The 17549-nt window shown below is 36.4% G+C and overlaps 2 protein-coding genes across 2 annotated transcripts; one reads left to right on the forward strand and one right to left on the reverse strand.

Moving 5' to 3' along the window:
• The first annotated feature begins 203 nt into the window (after positions 1 to 203).
• On the forward strand, positions 204 to 1735 carry LOC117632917 (metacaspase-9). Its single transcript, XM_034366553.1, has 2 exons — positions 204 to 646; positions 968 to 1735. Exons 1-2 carry the CDS (start codon positions 277 to 279, stop codon positions 1576 to 1578), a joined length of 981 nt encoding a protein of 326 aa, XP_034222444.1. The 5' UTR covers positions 204 to 276; the 3' UTR covers positions 1579 to 1735.
• A 165-nt stretch (positions 1736 to 1900) lies between these two features.
• LOC117632913 (pleiotropic drug resistance protein 2-like) lies at positions 1901 to 9789 on the reverse strand. Its single transcript, XM_034366546.1, has 20 exons — positions 9062 to 9789; positions 8619 to 8739; positions 8435 to 8523; positions 8147 to 8231; positions 7743 to 8033; positions 7570 to 7660; positions 6479 to 7379; positions 6198 to 6358; positions 5944 to 6047; positions 5660 to 5813; positions 5494 to 5571; positions 5169 to 5305; positions 4540 to 4872; positions 4051 to 4341; positions 3878 to 3961; positions 3444 to 3577; positions 3118 to 3345; positions 2814 to 2985; positions 2465 to 2719; positions 1901 to 2361 (listed from the first exon to the last, which is right to left on the reverse strand). The coding sequence occupies exons 1-20, from the start codon at positions 9421 to 9423 to the stop codon at positions 2092 to 2094; spliced, it is 4341 nt and encodes a 1446-aa protein (XP_034222437.1). The 5' UTR covers positions 9424 to 9789; the 3' UTR covers positions 1901 to 2091.
• Between the last annotated feature and the right edge of the window lie 7760 nt (positions 9790 to 17549).

A 17549-nucleotide genomic window follows, 5' to 3' on the forward strand; every position in this document is an offset into this window, starting at 1 on the left:
GAATTTTTTATTTTATTTTATTTTCTAATTCTTGAAAGGAAGAAGGACTAGACTTTAAAATGCAGAAACCTTCCCAGGCTTGGAAGCCAATCCAAAGCATGCCAATGTAACTTGAATGAAATTTCAAGCGAGGCATTGACACTCCAGCAACAATATGTATAAAACCAAAACTTAGGAAGAGACCAAATCGCAGACACAAAAACTTGTAAATTGGGTGAAAAAATTAATTTATTGGTCTACAAATTACACTCATATTATTGCCTGCAAATTATAATTATGGAGAATGAAAACAAGAAGAGGTTGGCAGTTTTGGTGGGCTGCAATTACCCAAACACCAGAAATGAGCTGCATGGTTGCATAAATGATGTGGCGGCCATGAGAGGCACACTTGTGAATCGCTTCGAGTTTGATCCAGGAAACATTCAGCTGCTGACTGATGCTGCAGCTGCAGGTTCTTCTTCCTCAGTCATGCCCACAGGTGCAAATATTAAGAAGGCACTTGGTGCAATGGTTGATCAAGCTAAGCCAGGTGATGTCTTGTATTTTCACTATAGTGGCCATGGAACAAGGATCCCTTCATTGAAGCCAGGCAACCCCTTCAGGCAGGATGAGGCTATTGTGCCTTGTGATTTCAATCTCATCACTGGTGGGTGCTTTTAATCTAATTGTTCAATTGTTTAATCTCTTGTATACATGTTAATTTTAGTAATTTAATGTTCTAATGAGTAATTATAGAGGTGAGATTTCGCCTTATACATCCCACCTCTATTATAGAAATGTGGTCTACAATGTGATGTCTCTTCTTGATTCACAGTAAGACCCTTATGCATTTTTGCTATTGTTCAATTAGTTAAATATATAACTAATTACAACATGCACGGATAGCAAGTGTGAGTATGAGACGAGTTGTAAATTTGGGAGTCGGTGAAAATAACGTGGTTAATTTATTGGTAACTTTTATGTGCAGATGTGGATTTCAGACAACTAGTAAACCGCTTGCCAAAGGGAGCAAGCTTTACAATCCTGTCAGACTCATGCCACAGTGGAGGGCTCATTGACAAGGAGAAAGAGCAGATTGGACCTTCTCATGTCACTGAAATTAGTAACACATCCCCATCAGTTTCCTCTAAGCCTAAGGGCATTCCTTTTGAGTCCATATTACACCACCTCGCATCATTGACAGGCATAAACACATCTGACATTGCAACCCACTTGTTAGAGTTGTTTGCAGCAGATGCCAGCCTCAAGTTTCGTTTGCCTCCGTTCGAACTACTCAACATGTTCGAGTCATTGAACCCTGATGAGGGAATCTTACTAAGCGGGTGTCAAGCAAATGAGACTTCTGCTGACATGACGAACCCGGTCATGACTAGAGGAAAGGCATGTGGTGCTTTCAGCAATGCAGTTCAAATGGTGTTGAAGGAGCATGAGGCTGACCTAAGCAATAGACAGGTTGTGATGCTTGCTAGACAAGTTTTGAGAGAACAAGGCTTTGAGCAGCACCCTTGTCTCTATTGCAATGATGAGAATGCTGATGCAACTTTCTTATGCGAATCTCATATCAGCTCAAGTTTATGAGATAGTCTAATAAGTAATGTAAGACCATATCACTTGCTTATTGTTTTCTTCGTGTAAATAAAGAGGGCACTGATATTGCCACTTTCTTGTGGCAACCTCTCAGAGCTCAAGTTTATTAGAATCTGCCTATTATCTACTGTTTCTTTGTTCAGCTCAAGTGAGGCATTACTGAATTCTTTGGTTGAATAAATTCTTACTCATCAGGCCTCCCGTGGGGGAAAATATAGCAGTAAACCATTAACCTTTTTAAGTTATGCCAAGATTGAAGACATCTTTTCTTGAGAAGAACATTCACAAGGTCCTTCTATTAAATATTCAAGAATAAAAATAGCTATACAAAGTATTAAGGAAAAGGTATCCAAGACAAACTAAATTACACAAACGTATTAAGCAAAAGCAAAAATGAAATGGCAAAAAGAGAGGACAAATTTTGTCTCTCTAATTATAATGTTGTACACTCAAACTATCTATTTCACATGCTTAAGGTTCTTCACTGCTGCACAGTGAATTTGCTTATCTCCTTTGGAAGTTCAAGAACTTGATGCCATATGCAAAGACAAAGAAGAAGAGGAGGACCCAACCAACATGCGCAACGACAACAGGGATCAGAAAATCGTAGTCAAAACCTAAAAACTCTTTAAGGAATACATCAACAGCTTTTTTTTCGTCAATATTAACTGTGATCTCTGTCTTTATGTCACCAACTTGGGATGTGAAGATACCATAGATTGTCCAAGCAACTGGAGAACCCCAGTAGTACCACCTCCACCAGATGGGAATTAGCTGCAAGAGTGAGATTCAATTGTTATGATTGCAGAAATAAAAGAGATGGTTTGGAACAAGATTAATCTTTGGTATAAGAACAAATGAGTTCCAAATGACATACCGGCCTGGGGATGAGGAAACCAGAGAACAAGTTCCAGAAGCTCAAGAAGAAAGACATAGTAATTGCAGCAATTTGATGGCCAGGAGTTAGGGCAACCACCATCATCCCGTACATTGAGAAGTAGGTAAAGCACATGAATATGAAGTAGTAGAAGTACAAAAATTTCTCCACCTTAAAATTGTACCCGATCATGAAAAATAGAAGACAGGAATAGACAAGGGTTTGGATTGCAACATAAATTGTCTCAATAGCCACCTACAACACCAACATATGTATCAATAACAAATATACGAGATTTAACATTATATAAAAGCTAAGACGTAACCAAGCATAACTTCCAATATCTTACCTGAGCAAATGCATACGGCAACTCTGAATACATTCCCGCTGCTCTTTCACGATAGAAAACTGTTCGTTCAACCGCAACCACAGATTGCACAGCAGAAGCATTGCTAGCTCCAAGGAAAAGAATAGCAGAATAGGTAGCTCCCAAAAGATTAATCAGGTCTTGTTGCTTGTGTCTGTTCACAAGATAATATACAGTTAAACATCATATACGTGACACTTATATCAAAGAACATGCAACTGAATCACAAAATTCAAAGAATAATATGTTCGAAAGATGTAGCTCATAATAAAGTTCTTAAACTTACATATCGTCTCCTTTGCCCCAGAAGATAATACCAAATAATACTCCGATGCAAATTGTCATGAAAAACCTAATGGCATTGTACCGTGAGTTCCTCCAGTATGACCAGTGTTGTTTCCAGAAGCAAGCCTTGCACTGAGTTAAAAAGCTTTGGGAGTATTGGGTGGGGAAGTAAAGATCCTTGGAGCCTGGTTCTGGTACGCTTAGTTCCTTGATAAGTTCCTGATTTCTCCTGAACAAGTGAAACAAAAATGAAGAAAAATTTAATACACAACGACAAGTGGGTAGCAATGATAGAAATGAAGAAAAACGAAGTTACATGCAACTTACCTATAGAGATCAGAGTTTGCAAATATTTCTGCAAAGTCCACGTCATTTTGAGCTTCAATTGAAGCAGAGCTGACCTCTAACATCCAGGTAGCAGGATTGTAACCTTCTTTGATCTTGGAAACCCCTGGAATAGCCTGCATGGTGAAATAGATAAAGTCAAACTTTTAACTATAAAACCCCTGGTAGAGGACAAATTTTTCTATGATTGAAACATATTTGATCCTTAATATTATTCATGGTTCTAGAAAGTTGCATTGCATAACAACAAAAAATTAAAGCCCACAAATAAATATGTTGGGAGTGAGATGTATATGGATTATGTGAGATTGATGTTTGAAAGATTTTTTTGACTGAAGTTGGGTCTAACACTAAGTCAGGTTTAGACCAAATATTAACTTTTGGATCCATGGATAATGATTTGAGCATAAACTTACCTCAAAGTATTCAACAAGCTTGTGAGACTGGCGACCTAGAGGACCTGCATAAATCACCTGTCCTCCTCTTTTCATTAAGAAAAGCTGCAATGCAAAACAAAACTAATGTGAAATATAGTACTTAAAATAATGAACAATGCTACAGATTTAACAGATTAAAAATCAAATCATACCTCATCAAATGCTTCAAAAATGTCAATGCTAGGTTGGTGAATTGTACAGACAACAGTTCGTCCTGTATCCACAGTGTTTCTCACAGTACGCATAACAATTGCAGCTGCTCTAGCATCAAGACCTGACGTTGGCTCATCCATAAAGATGATGGAAGGGTTGGCAACCAATTCTACAGCAATGGTGAGCCTCTTTCTCTGCTCAGTCGAAAGTCCATCAACTCCTGGAAGTCCAACTAAAGCATGCCTCAATGGGTTAAGCTCCACCAAGTCCATGACCTCATCAACAAACATCTAAAGATAAGAAAAAGAAAATCAGGGTCAGCAACATCATCCATCTCATCCTGTTCTTAAATATGGAGCAACATGATTGTCATTTTGGCAATTAACTTTGACTTCTTTTTAGGTTAAAAAGACTGCTGTAGACACATTACATTGTATTATCAGAAATTAAAGGTTAGAACTGTTTTAGGTGTTAAATAAATAGCATACCTTTCTTGTCTCCGTTTTGACATCCTTGGAAATACGTAGCCAGGCAGAGTATAGGAGAGATTCATAGACAGTAACAAATGGTGAATGAATGTCATTCTGTTCACAGTAACCGCTGACCCGGGCAAATGTGGCTTGGTTCTTTGGGAAACCAGAGATCGTAATACTTCCTTCAATATAGCCGCCAGTCTTTCTTCCAGCTAAGACATCCATCAAGGTGGTCTTTCCAGCACCACTGACCCCAACTAATGCAGTCAAAACACCCGGCCTAAATGCACCACTAACATCTCGTAGAAGTTGCAGTCGGGTCTCTTCAATCCCTTGGGTCTTCATTTCCTGGTGAGGACACAAAAATTGTTACCAAGAAGAATCATATTAAACCACGACATTTGTTTTATATCATATGCTCTAGAATTCATGACTTAAATCAGCGGAACTGTTCATTAAAAAAAAAGTCAACCTAAACTAAAGCGAATTATGCAAAATGCTTTAAAGTAAAATATTTCTACTATATATGAAGAGAAGACACTGTCTCATTTCCAATTCCGTTTCTGTTTCTTTTGATAAGTTCCCATATAGATTCTTGAAATTAAAACTTCAGGCCTCAGAGGAAAAATGTGCAAGTTACTTACGGCAGGCATATCCACATAGTAATTCACATGGTTGAAAGCAAGTGAGAGGGGCTGGAAGGGCAAAACCATTCCTCGCTTGGCTTGGTTATTTTCAGCACTAACAATTCCTTGAGCATTTCTGACTTGCATATCAATACCTGCCATTGATCACTATTTATTAGGCGTAGAAAATAATTTGATAGCAAAGCTAATGCTCAAGATGTAATTGTTATGCAATAGAATTTGTCCTACCACATGACATAAAAGAAGAATGATGCATAATGTTATCTAGCTAGCATAATAATGCAAAATGGATTGTCATCTTTTAGAAACTCCTATTATTTACCTTCTGGATTGGATTGTCGCCTCTTCCTACTCTCAGAGTTGTCGTCATTCTCAATTAGAGTTTTAGTTTCACTAAGTGCTGAAATTGAGTAAAAAAGAAACAAATAATCAGTGCTTGATCCATTACCATAACTATACCTAATGACAAATGAAAATTGTTCACTTACGATCTAAGAAGGTCAGTGCTCCAATGAAAAGAACATTAAAAAGAAGAGAAAACCCGAAGAGCGCTCCAACACAAATCCAATACCAAGTCTCTGTAGTAAACAGGCCTCTTTCCCTCAGAAGTACCTTTCCAACTGTGTCACTGCCGTTGACAGGCTGTGGAAAGGGATTAAAAAGTTCATTAAGCTCACACACACATCGACTTAGATTTATGAAGAAAAAAAAACAAATTAATTTTATTTTCAAGGTATACTGAGAATTCAATTTAAGGCTTAAGAGAACTTACAGCGCTCCATCTTTTATCAAGAAATTCATTGATAGCAATTGCATTTTGCCCATACATCATAGGTGAAACATAGTAGCCCCATATCATCCATGGCAAAATGTCATCTGCACAGCACAATGGAATATTGTGAACATTTGAAAATATATGAAAGGAATAACAGTCATTAATGCAATTATTAAGAAGTCTATATACAGTGCTGGTATCAAATTGGTCAATGCAGTAGCTTTGACATTGAAATGAGAAGGATTTCTAACCTTTAGCAACAACAAAACCTCCTAGGACAAACACCAGTAGCAATGTAAAAGAACCAATTGTGCCCGAAACAACCTCACTTCTACCAAGGGCAGCAATGAAACGGAAGAGGGAGAGAGCCATCTGGTGTATACCAAAGAAAGCCAAGAACTGTTTGAAGAACCTGAACATATTGGCATATGTCAGATTAAAAAATAACTAGGTTGCAATATCCTTCATCATTTATTTAGTATCAAAAAACTAAAGCTTCCGATAATAATATTGCTGATAAATTAAAGCTTACCTACTGGCAGCAGGTGCAAATCCAATGCTGTAGTATGTCAAAATTATCCATATCCCAGATTCCATCAGTGAAATGGGAATTCTGGTTAGCCAAATGGGCAAGCCAAAGGCCCAGCCAGGGAAGAACAAGGCATCCCTTTGTTTGAAGAACACAGGAAGCCTGAAAACTGTCATGGCAAGCTCTGCCATTCCATTAAACATGACGTTAATGAGACTGAAAAACAGTGCTCCCCAAAATTTTGCCGAATCTTGTGCTTGTCCAGCTTTCATTTCTGTTCTTAAGAATACCGTCAGAGCAATTGTCGCCATGATTGTTATCTGGGTAGTTTTGAATATGTATACAAAAGAGTTACGCTTCATCAGCAACCATTCCCTCGCAAAGCATGCCTTGAAAATCTCCATATTGGATATTCCATACTTTTCCTTCACCAATGCAGCAGGATGGACTGTTCGTTTATCGTATGGAACTCTTAGTTCTTCCACAAGCCGTTGGCCAACATGGAAAGTGGTGAAAGCCCGAACGAAATCAGATACTGAGACATATCTATAAGGTTGGTTCTTCTTATACCAGTATTGTTCTTGGTCCTTCTTTGAGGTCACTTCTTGCAAAAAGTCTGCAACACCCTTTCTGTCTGGGCATCTGAACCCCATAAATTCAAAGAATTCCAGAACATTCTCACGTGGGCCTTGGTAGACAATCTGACCCTCAGAAAGAAGGATAATGTCATCAAAAAGATCATAAGACTCAGGTGCTGGTTGCAAGAGAGAGATGACCATAGACACATCCATGATATGAACCATCTGTCTCATGAACTTCACAATCTGAAAGGTTGTGGAACTGTCCAGCCCTGTTGATATTTCATCCATGAAAAATGCTTTCGCTGGTCCAACCAACATTTCTCCTGCATTCAGAGCAAACACAACAGATTATAATACAAGGACATATGTTTGTACCTTAATTATCATTCCTACCCTGCGACGCCAGACTAAAAAGGGTTTGTAAGAAATAAAAGGTCCAGTGGGCATAAACCGCATTGGTGCCAAAGCATATAGAAAATCTAAGAAAAAATTACATGACAGAGAGTAACATACCAGTAGTTACACGTTTCTTCTGTCCACCAGATATGCCCCTTCTCATGTCATCACCCACCATAATATCAGCACAGATATCAAGCCCAAGTATCTATCAAAATAATTATAAGACGTTAGGCTTGTACAATAAGAATACGAAAACAAGGAGACAACCTTCTAACTGATCAACAAACCTTGAGAACATAATCTGTGATCAAACTAGTTTCCTGGCCTGTCATAGATGTGGCTTTCATGAATGCATCAATCTCAGGATCTGGTTTGATGCCTGAATCTTTCTCCCGTCTAGACAACTCTACAAGCATATCATACCTGGTTCCAACTCCCAGGCAACGTCCAGAGAAATCCAATGTCTCACGAACTGTCATCTCACCATAATGAAGATCATGCTGACTAATATAAGCAGAGGTTCTCTGAGGCACAAATTCCTTGAATTCATGGCCACAGTAGGTCACTTTCCCAGTTTCCTGTTTATAACCCCAACTTATTAATACATGCTAAACAGTGTACATGTATGCACACTAATACAGTTGACATAAACTGATTAAAAAAAACTAAGGAGATAGAGAGGATGACAAACCCTTAGATCCTTATCAAGCTTTCCAGCAAGTGATTTTAGCAGTGTTGTTTTTCCTGACGATGGAGGTCCAAGAAGCAGTGTCATCCTGAGAAACAAAACAATAAGCTCATGATGGAGTTCAGAAACAAAACTACCTCGCATGAGTAGCATACCAAAAAAATATTTTCCATCTTCTTTCAGAGGAACAAATGACTTTGTTTATGATAACTGACAAGATTTTTTTCATTGATGCAACAAAACTTGTACTAGTCCTGCAAAGATCTTAGATATGGAAACCCATGAGCATACCTTGATGGTTTAATAATACCGCTCACATCTTGGAGTATCTTGACAACTCTTTTCTTTGACGGTGAGAGTCCAATCAACCCAATTAGTCCCTATTCACAGATATAGAAATTTAGAAACCTAAGATTCACTAGCAGAAGCAAGATTAAGAAGTGAGGTTTGGGATTAAGAAACGCTGAAACAATACCTCTAGTTGATTCAAGGTGGAATTTAGCAGAGTTGGAAGTGCTCTGGTGCCAACATATGCATCTCCCTCTATTGATACATTCTGGAATCTAACTTCAACCTTAGGAACCTCAATACCAACCCTGTTTCCAAAGTTAAACACAAATTACAAGGTCATCCAAATCAAACATGGTTAGCAAGAAACCAAAGGAAAAATACATCTTTATATCATCTGCTTTAATGTTTTATTTTCAAAGATTTAAACTTTGACCTCCCCGGAAGGCTATAGTTGATTGAATCATGCAGACAATTAAGCAGTGATTATGTTTTCTCAAGCTCCAAACCAAACAATTTCAGATTGGAAATTTTAGTTATTTCCCTTTTCTCACAATTTCAAATCCAACTCAAATTTTTCACTTCATTCTTTTCTGATCAACCAAACTAAAAACCGAAATAGAGACAAACCTGTCATTTCTGGCTCTGAGCCTCTGCAAGAACCTCTCATTATCCTCCTCAACAACCTTAAGTATGCTCTCCATCAACTGCTTCTTATCCTGAGCTCCGAGGTTTGCAACATCAACTTCTTCAGTTATAACCCTCCCATTGCTCATGGCCTGTCTCAACATCCCCCTCCTCATCCTATCATAAGTGGGCAGCCTCTCTATAGCTGCCCACCTGAGCTCCTCCTCCTCATCCACCGCCTGCTGCCGCCCACTCCGCTGAAACACGTCGGGCGCGTTCCACATTTCCCGAACACTCGTCGACCGCCAGCTCCGCCGGCTGCTAGACTGCCTTGCCAGATCATCTCCGGCTAATGCCGCCGCCATTTTTAATTCCCAAAACCGATCAAATCACTCAAAACTCGAGATTTCAACTGATGGGTTTGAAAAACAGAGCCAAGTAAGGTGAACCCAATTTCAGAAACCGGTTGAACTCTATGTTCAAAGCAGCTTGGACTGCTCAAGTTGAAAAACCAATCAAATATGCACCCAAAGAAAGACTTTTTAATTCTTGCCTTCTTAAAACTCTTCACACTTCTGCACTTGGTTTTTGGTGAAGAACGAGAAAATGTGAAAAGAAGAGAGAAGAAAGAAAGAGATATTTTTGCCATGGGTTTCAGGTCAGCCTTATATAGACCAACAAGACCAGCAGGACAAAGAAGAAAGTCTTCTGTGAGAGAGAGAGAGAGAGAGAGAGAGAGGAGAGAGACTCTTTCCAACTGTTTTTTGTTTTATTTTCTTAATATTTTTTAAGTCTTTTTTTTTTTTTGTGTTTTTAATTTTTCCTGTGTGTTTGATGGTCGTCGGTCAAACTGAGACTGCTTCTGTATATCTTCGTCCCGGTGGACGGGTTCGGCGAATCAGCGTGGAAAAAGAAGAACGTCATATATATTTTCTGACCGTAGGATGAGGTTTAGGATTTGAATCTGACGGACTATAATGAGGGTGTACGGTGAAAGGTGTTCTTTCCTCCACAAAATTTTGACCCCGGAAAATTGTCCAATGTTGTATTTTGCTGACCAACTGTGGTTAGCGCCACACTCAATAATTCTACTTCTCTTGGAAAAAAAAAAAACATTAAATTAATACAAAAAAAATGCTGCATATTGTCTTTTTTCTGAATTTAATAAGAAATGCTATTTCTTGTCTTGGTGGAAAAAAAGCTTGTAAATTGGATCCACGGGTGTTGAGCTCGTGGGAATATTCTTTTTGTGTTACTGTCAACCATCGGTGAGGTGGGTGTTGAATTTACCTTTACTGATTACATGTGATTGTTAGAAGACATCAGAATGGCTTCCATTTCCATCCATAATTGCATGGCAGATAACAAGAATGCTACATCTGAATTAGATTAAGTATTTAAATGGCATTCCATGTCAAGTTGCAGTTATATTAAGATATAGAAATGGCTATTCACTTGTGGCTGCTTAGGATTTTAGGGGTAGAAGCTAATCGGGTCTAACTTAATGAAAAGGGGTCTTAATATACAAATTAGTGGTCTCAAGTTCGAATTTTCATGACACATTTATAGTATGCGTGAGAAATCCCCCTCCTCTTGTAGTTTATATTATAGCTTATATTAAATAAATTTTAAAAAAAAATTTCATGGGTAGAATGCTAACGTACCTTGATCTCTAGTTTATACTATAGCTTGTATTAAATAAATCACCCTCCGCTTGTTTTTTTTTTTTTGCCCCAGATCTATTTCAATCCCTCTCACCTTATGTTACCCCTTTGTGTTGCTGCTTTGTCTTGGTGTTGTTTGGGTTCCTTTTGCAGATATGTGGGTTTTGTCTGCGTGGTTGTGGGTTTCCTCTCAACCTGGACTTCGACGGTGGTGTTCCTATTTTTTGTGGTGGTGACGGCAGTGACTCTACTTTCTGTCATCTAGGTTGGTTTTGGAGTTTTTTGGGTTGTAATAATTACACCAACTCTTTGTGAGTTGGGTGTTCTATTTGTAGTTGAGCCTCTACTTGTATTTTTTTTCTTTTTAGAGTTTAAAAGTTATAGTTGTATTGGATAGTTTCGAGCGCTGTGGTGGTCCATGTTTGATTTGTTTTGGCTTGCGGCTTTCATGTAGAAATTTGTTTGGCTTTATGCCACTATTAGTGGAGATATATCATGTGGTGTATTTATATGTATCTGGAATAACCTTGCATGGTTATTATGCTTCCACATTTGTATTAACCTTTTTTGGGTAGTTTATGCCCTTGTGGCTAATGGCCTTGGTATCTAAGTTATGAATACAATTATCGCTTACTCTAAAAAAAAATTATATCAACATTTTATTTCTCAAAATATTATATTATATTATTTAAATTAATCTTAAATTGTGCATGTTTGGCTCTATTTCAGTAGAATGAGAATGGAGTGAAATGAGAAGAGTAATGAAATCACTTTCATTTCATTGTCTGGTTGAAATTTGGGATCAAGTTTCAAATCAGACCTTTTACATGACCTAATTTTTCTTTACTAGTCTCTTTCCTAATGACCCATGACTTTTATATTATTTACTTTCTTTACCTACTTATCACAAAGCATAGGACAAGAAACTCATTGTAGATGAATTAGATGTTATGTTTGGAATAAGTTGCGGAGACTTTTTGAATTTTTTGTGTAGTTTTGACCTCTTTTTTTGTGAGAGTTTTTCACATCTCATTTGTAAGATCTTTCTACCTCTCCTTTATGAGAGTTTTATTTGTATTGTTATGACTTGGTTTTTTCAAGCTTTATCTATTTTTTTTATTATTCTGAGTTTGCTCTCTTAGAGCATCTCCAAGGGATATATCATATACCAAACATCAAATTTAAATTTGATGGCTGATGTGGCAATTTGACATCTTACACAGCTTTACACTCCACCCGATATGTCAAATTAAATTATTATTTTATTATATTTTAGTGTTGATTTATTTTTAATTAAAAATAAGATAAAATAATAAAATATTCATTTGACATCTTTCTTTTGGGATGTCAAAAATAACATCTCAACCTCCAGCCTTCATTCCACATCAGCTTTGACACATTGGTTGAAGTGATGTGAGATGTTATTTCTAGCCGTTAAATATCTATGTGGCACTTTTGACACATCGGTTGGAGATGCTCTTAGTTGGGATGCCTATTCTAGAATTTCTTCGATTTGCGTGATTGTTAGTAGAAGAGCCCTAAATTGTCTTAATTTTGATGTTAGATCGCTCCATTATTGTAATGGCCATTTGTAATCCGTAACATTTTTGGCTGAATTATGAATGTGATTCCAGAATTTTTCAACAACAAAAAATTTGATTTAGATGGAGAAAAAAGCTTGGCTCCTTACTTATCACAAGCCAAGCTCTTTAGATGAAACAACTCGCTTTAATTACTTCGTCAATTTTTTTATCAAAGAACTAAAAGTTAAATTATTCGAACTCTTCTACTTTTTTCGGATAAAAATGTCTCGACGTTCGAGCCTTGCTTCGACCAAATAAATATGTATTCTCGACTCGTTAATTGATTATTTCAATATAAATATAGATGTTCGACTATTTATTCTACCCAAAGTATGCGGGTCAAAAAAGTTGATGAATTATTAAAATTAGTTGTTTTTGTACTCCCATCTCTCTTCTATGTGATTGCACCACTTCACCTAACGAAAAAACCAAGTATTAACTACCTACTCTACACCATTAATTAGCTCACTTATAATGTTTATTTTAGAGCATCTCTAAAGCCCAGTATGAAAGAGCTTTGACTTGTAGTCAATGGTCTCGAGTATAAACCCTCATAGTACCTTGATAATGTGTGTGAGAAACCCCCATTTATCTTCCCAATTATGACAACAACAAAAATTTGATGGACGAAAGACAATCATTTTTGACATCTCAACTAATAAGCCAAATGCGGACATGGATTAAAGGTTGAAGTCTTATCATCATGACAATTATTTAATTTGAAAATGAATGTGAAGAACTCTATGATGATATTGATATAAGAAAAAAAAACCGCATTCCAACCCTAAACCTTAAGCATATTGTAAACACGAATTTCTTGCGACAAATAAGACAAGAACACGTGTACAAAATAATATTGTATTTATGAAATTTAGGGTTACAATCTCTGTATTGAATCCTCTGATTCGATTTCCAAAGTGTTTAAAAAAAATTTGTGTTTGATACAAGGGTCGTAGAGACTTGATCTTGATCAAACGGGTAGCACGAAGCTTGTTTGGTGTTTGGGATTTTTATGGTGAAGGAACCGGCACGTATTTGTTGTGCTTGGTGGCTCTTCCAAGGTAGGGTGAAGAATGCAGAGAGTTTTCTGTTTCTTCTGAGTGCTAGGTTTTTTCTCTGACCCCTCTTTCGTCTTGAAGCCTCCTATTTATAGGCTTTTGTCGGATGCTTGACCTAAATAACTTTCCCTATTTAAAACCTTCATTTGTGGGATTCTGATTTGATTTAAATCAATTCACATAATCTGGCAATTTAACCAGATTATCTTCAATTGATTAACTTGATTAATATTTGATTTAAATCAAAGTCAATCACAGAAGATTCTTTCCTTTAATTTTGTCTTCATCTTGAACCGTTTGATGCACTCCGTCGGATGTCGCCATTTGTCATTTTTGACAACTAATCCAATTTTGATGAGTCACACGTCACATAGGTGAATTACGGGGCCCACGATTTAATCTACCGAACCCTAATTGTTTTCTTGTCAATAGAATTTATTACACCAAAATTTCTTTGTCTACACATATTTATGAATCTGTAATCGAATTAGGATGAGTTGGATTTAGAAGAGTTAGATTTCAAATTCCTATTAAGTTGTTTACTAAACCATATGAAATTGGGGTATGAGTGTTACTAATTCTTTATAAGTTGTTTACTAAATTCACGTAAATTGGAATTGAAACCAAATTGACTACTAAAATGCCCTTGTTGTTGAGTTAAAATATATGAAAAATTTTTAAATTTTAAAACTGTGTGAGGATATAATGGGTAAAAAAGATGGATTCCTAATGGAACGTTCTCCATGAATTAGAATACCACCTCCCACCTAAGATTTCAATTCCTCCAAAATCAGGAGTTGAATTCCTAATTTTGTGTGAGTCCTACTCGCATTTTGATTCCTCAATGTGAAGTAAACATAGGAGTATTCGTAATAGGAATTCAACTGCTTATTTTGATTTTGATTATAGATTTGTAAACATGTCATAAATGCTAACCGAAGATGGAAACGATGAACTAATAACAGTTTAAAAGTGACTTGACTCTATGATGATATTAATCACGTGACAAAGTGGCATTGATATTTGTTTCATTTTCTACCAAAAGTTCATATCAAATCTGTTACAATATGAACACTGTCAATTACCAAGTAGAAAAAAAAAAAAAGTACACAAAAAGTCGCAGACACCGTTCAATAAGCATCAACTTTCTGAAAACATGTAATGGGAACACAAGCGTGCGTGCTCCGTAACACCTTTCCAATTGTTTGAATGAATCAACGTACGGTGGGCAGATATAATTTTCAACGCCTTCTAGAAACCAAGAAAAACAAACTGAGCTGGCAAAAGAAGAAGTTACGTAGATTTTGCAATTTCATAGACAGCTACCCGAGACTAGCCAATTTGTGGGGTCCCTTTTCGTAATATTAAAATGGAAGAAAAAGGGAATTAATCCAAGGCGGCTGCTGAATGGGTGAAAATAAGCTTGTATCGAATTATTTGTGGGTCCCAATCCAAACCCCTTCTTATCCATCAACTTGGATTTTTTTTTGGAGGAATTAATTCGAGTTGCTCTCTATTTGTCTTGGTGCATGATTTTCCTGCTTGCTTCGCTTTCAAGCTGCAAGTTGGTACTTTTTAACGTCTTCTCCATTTAATTTGATGGGGGCATGCATATCCATGGGGTTGTGATTGTGTTCATATGGATAAAGTCTGCCCAACTCCAACGCTCTAGATGATTGTAACACCCCACATTTAGTCACATTCTAATTTATAGTATCCTGTTCATGAAAATCTTTGAGAAATTACAGGTAACATACACGAACACCCAAACGTGAATCCAAGGCAAATTAGGGGGCACTTTCAATTAACCTAGTCACAATCATATTAGAATTGACAATTTGAGTTAGCATATCGCATTCACGTCATGTCATTTCATATTTATATTGAAAATTATTTAAGTATACCTCAACTTTTTAATTTCATCAATAACTAACCCAACGAGTTTATTATTTATGTTATATTCAAGCTGACAGACATATTTTTAAAACTACAAAACTTTTAAAAGCAAATTCCTCATATTTGTGTAACGGAAATATTCGTACCATAGACATTAAAAAATAAGGGAAATGAGTCATTTCTAAGTCTTTTTTATTCATAATTATACTAATTTTTTGTGTCAAAATGTTTGTCTCATATAGTAACTAAATTCTCAAGCCACCTAGGAAATTGTCATCCTTAATTTACACTCTATGTATACAAGAATGCAAAGAAAATCTTAAACATGATTAAAATGTCCACTCCCCCTACCTTTTTAAGGTATAAAGCGACAGATATTCGGACTAAAAGCATCAAAGTTTTATTACTAAAAAAATATTCAGTCCATGATTGAAATTTGTTAAAAGATGGTTGGCTACTGCAAAAGGATCGATAGGAGGAGGAAGAAACTGGGCCCTTATGGCGGAAAGGAAAGTTTTGAATATTAATACTAGTTTGAATTATTCCAATTCTGTAATAATAAAATCATTCAAGTTGGTATATAAGTAATACTAAATTTTAACTTTGACTGTTTCAACACCTGTCAATGGGTCATATAATTCTTTTTTTTATATAAGCAATATTAAGAAAGGAAATCGAACTTAGAATATCTGTTACACGAATAAATACACTTAATCATTTGTAATATAAATTCCTTTATTAATTCATTTTTTATTATAATTTCTTCATAAAGCCGACAATCTTCACCACCACAATACCGCACATGGCCTAATCTAAAAGAAATGAGTTACAATAGGGCATGAATAAAATAATGGTCACCTAACTATCTTGAACGAAACAATGCAGGCACAATTATTTATCAGTCTCTGTATGTATTTTATTTTATAATTAAACGAATTTAAATTACGCATACATTAAGCGTGGATAACAATGCTTAACAGCTAATTCATGACCTTTGTTTAAAGTATTCTCGAGATTCTATTCCCTTATGACAAATTGGTAACAAGCGTGGGTAATAAAAAAAAAGTTTATATGAGAGATGTCTCTTGGACATTAACTTCAAATTAAGGCTTGAATTCCTTGAAAATTACCTTATTATACCACTTGAGTTAAGTGGGGCCCTGATAGACGAAATGCATATAATGGGAAAGCCAAAACTTGATGAAGGGAGCGTTTCATTTCGAAGTTAGCATTTTTGTTATGGGGGGGAAGACATCCAAGCTTAGAAGAGCAAAGAAACTCTTCAATAATTTATGAGGAGCTTTAGCTTTGATCTCCCCTACAACCTGAAATCAAGACTTTCTTTCTTCTTCTTCTTCAACACCTCTAACCCTAATGAGACATGCTCTCTCTTGAGTATAAGTTCCTTTTCTTTTTCTTTTTTATGCATGCAACTAGTTTCTTCTATCTCTAAATTATAGCCTCTGCAATTTGACAAACACCAAAATGATACCCGCTTACTTTGAAAGTCTTTTTCTTTGGGCCAAACAGACTTTTCAACTTAACTGTAGGAGGTTTGCGTCCGTGGAAAAAGACTACCCCTACTACTTACATATTCATGATGCTCCAATTCCAAGCCTCCAGCCATCGTTTCCCTTCTAAAGCCAAGGCAGAGACGAAGCCCGGCATGTGGGAAGACGCCACACATATGGAAAAGTAGACAAGATACCATCTCCCATGATTTGCATCCGAATAATGCTAAACGTACATCAATTATTATTTTTTTGAACGCTTTAACATAGAATGAGAGGTACATAGGTCTTATATGATTTCATACTTTCTCATATCATGTGAGAGAATTAAGACAAGAATTAGAAAATAGTTAGTGCGTCCAATATTATTATTTAAATTTCTCGAGATCTTTGATCTTTCCACTTAGATATCTCAAAGTGATCTTGGCATAGGAAAATCTTCTTATTGCCTATGAGATACAAGCAAAAAGTGTTAGGAGATGAGGATGTGATTTGGAAACATATCCAACTTCCACTGGTCAGCACCAACTAGCTATATATAGTCAACTGATATTTCTCCTCTCCACTTCAATATTGTAAGACGTTTGAACATTCTGCTCCAGTGAGAGTGAGCTAGCAGAGGAATAAAAAGGATAGTTGCTTCATACCGGCACCTCATTCATATGAGTATGATATTTTAAAATAATATTTATTTTTTTAAAATTCAAATTTCAATCATTGATCAACTTTGATTAATTTCTAATGTATATTTGGTCTGGCTAAGGAACCCTCCTTGGAAG

Source organism: Prunus dulcis, chromosome 6, assembly GCF_902201215.1.
Source record: "Prunus dulcis chromosome 6, ALMONDv2, whole genome shotgun sequence".
Classification (NCBI taxonomy): Eukaryota; Viridiplantae; Streptophyta; class Magnoliopsida; order Rosales; family Rosaceae; genus Prunus; species Prunus dulcis.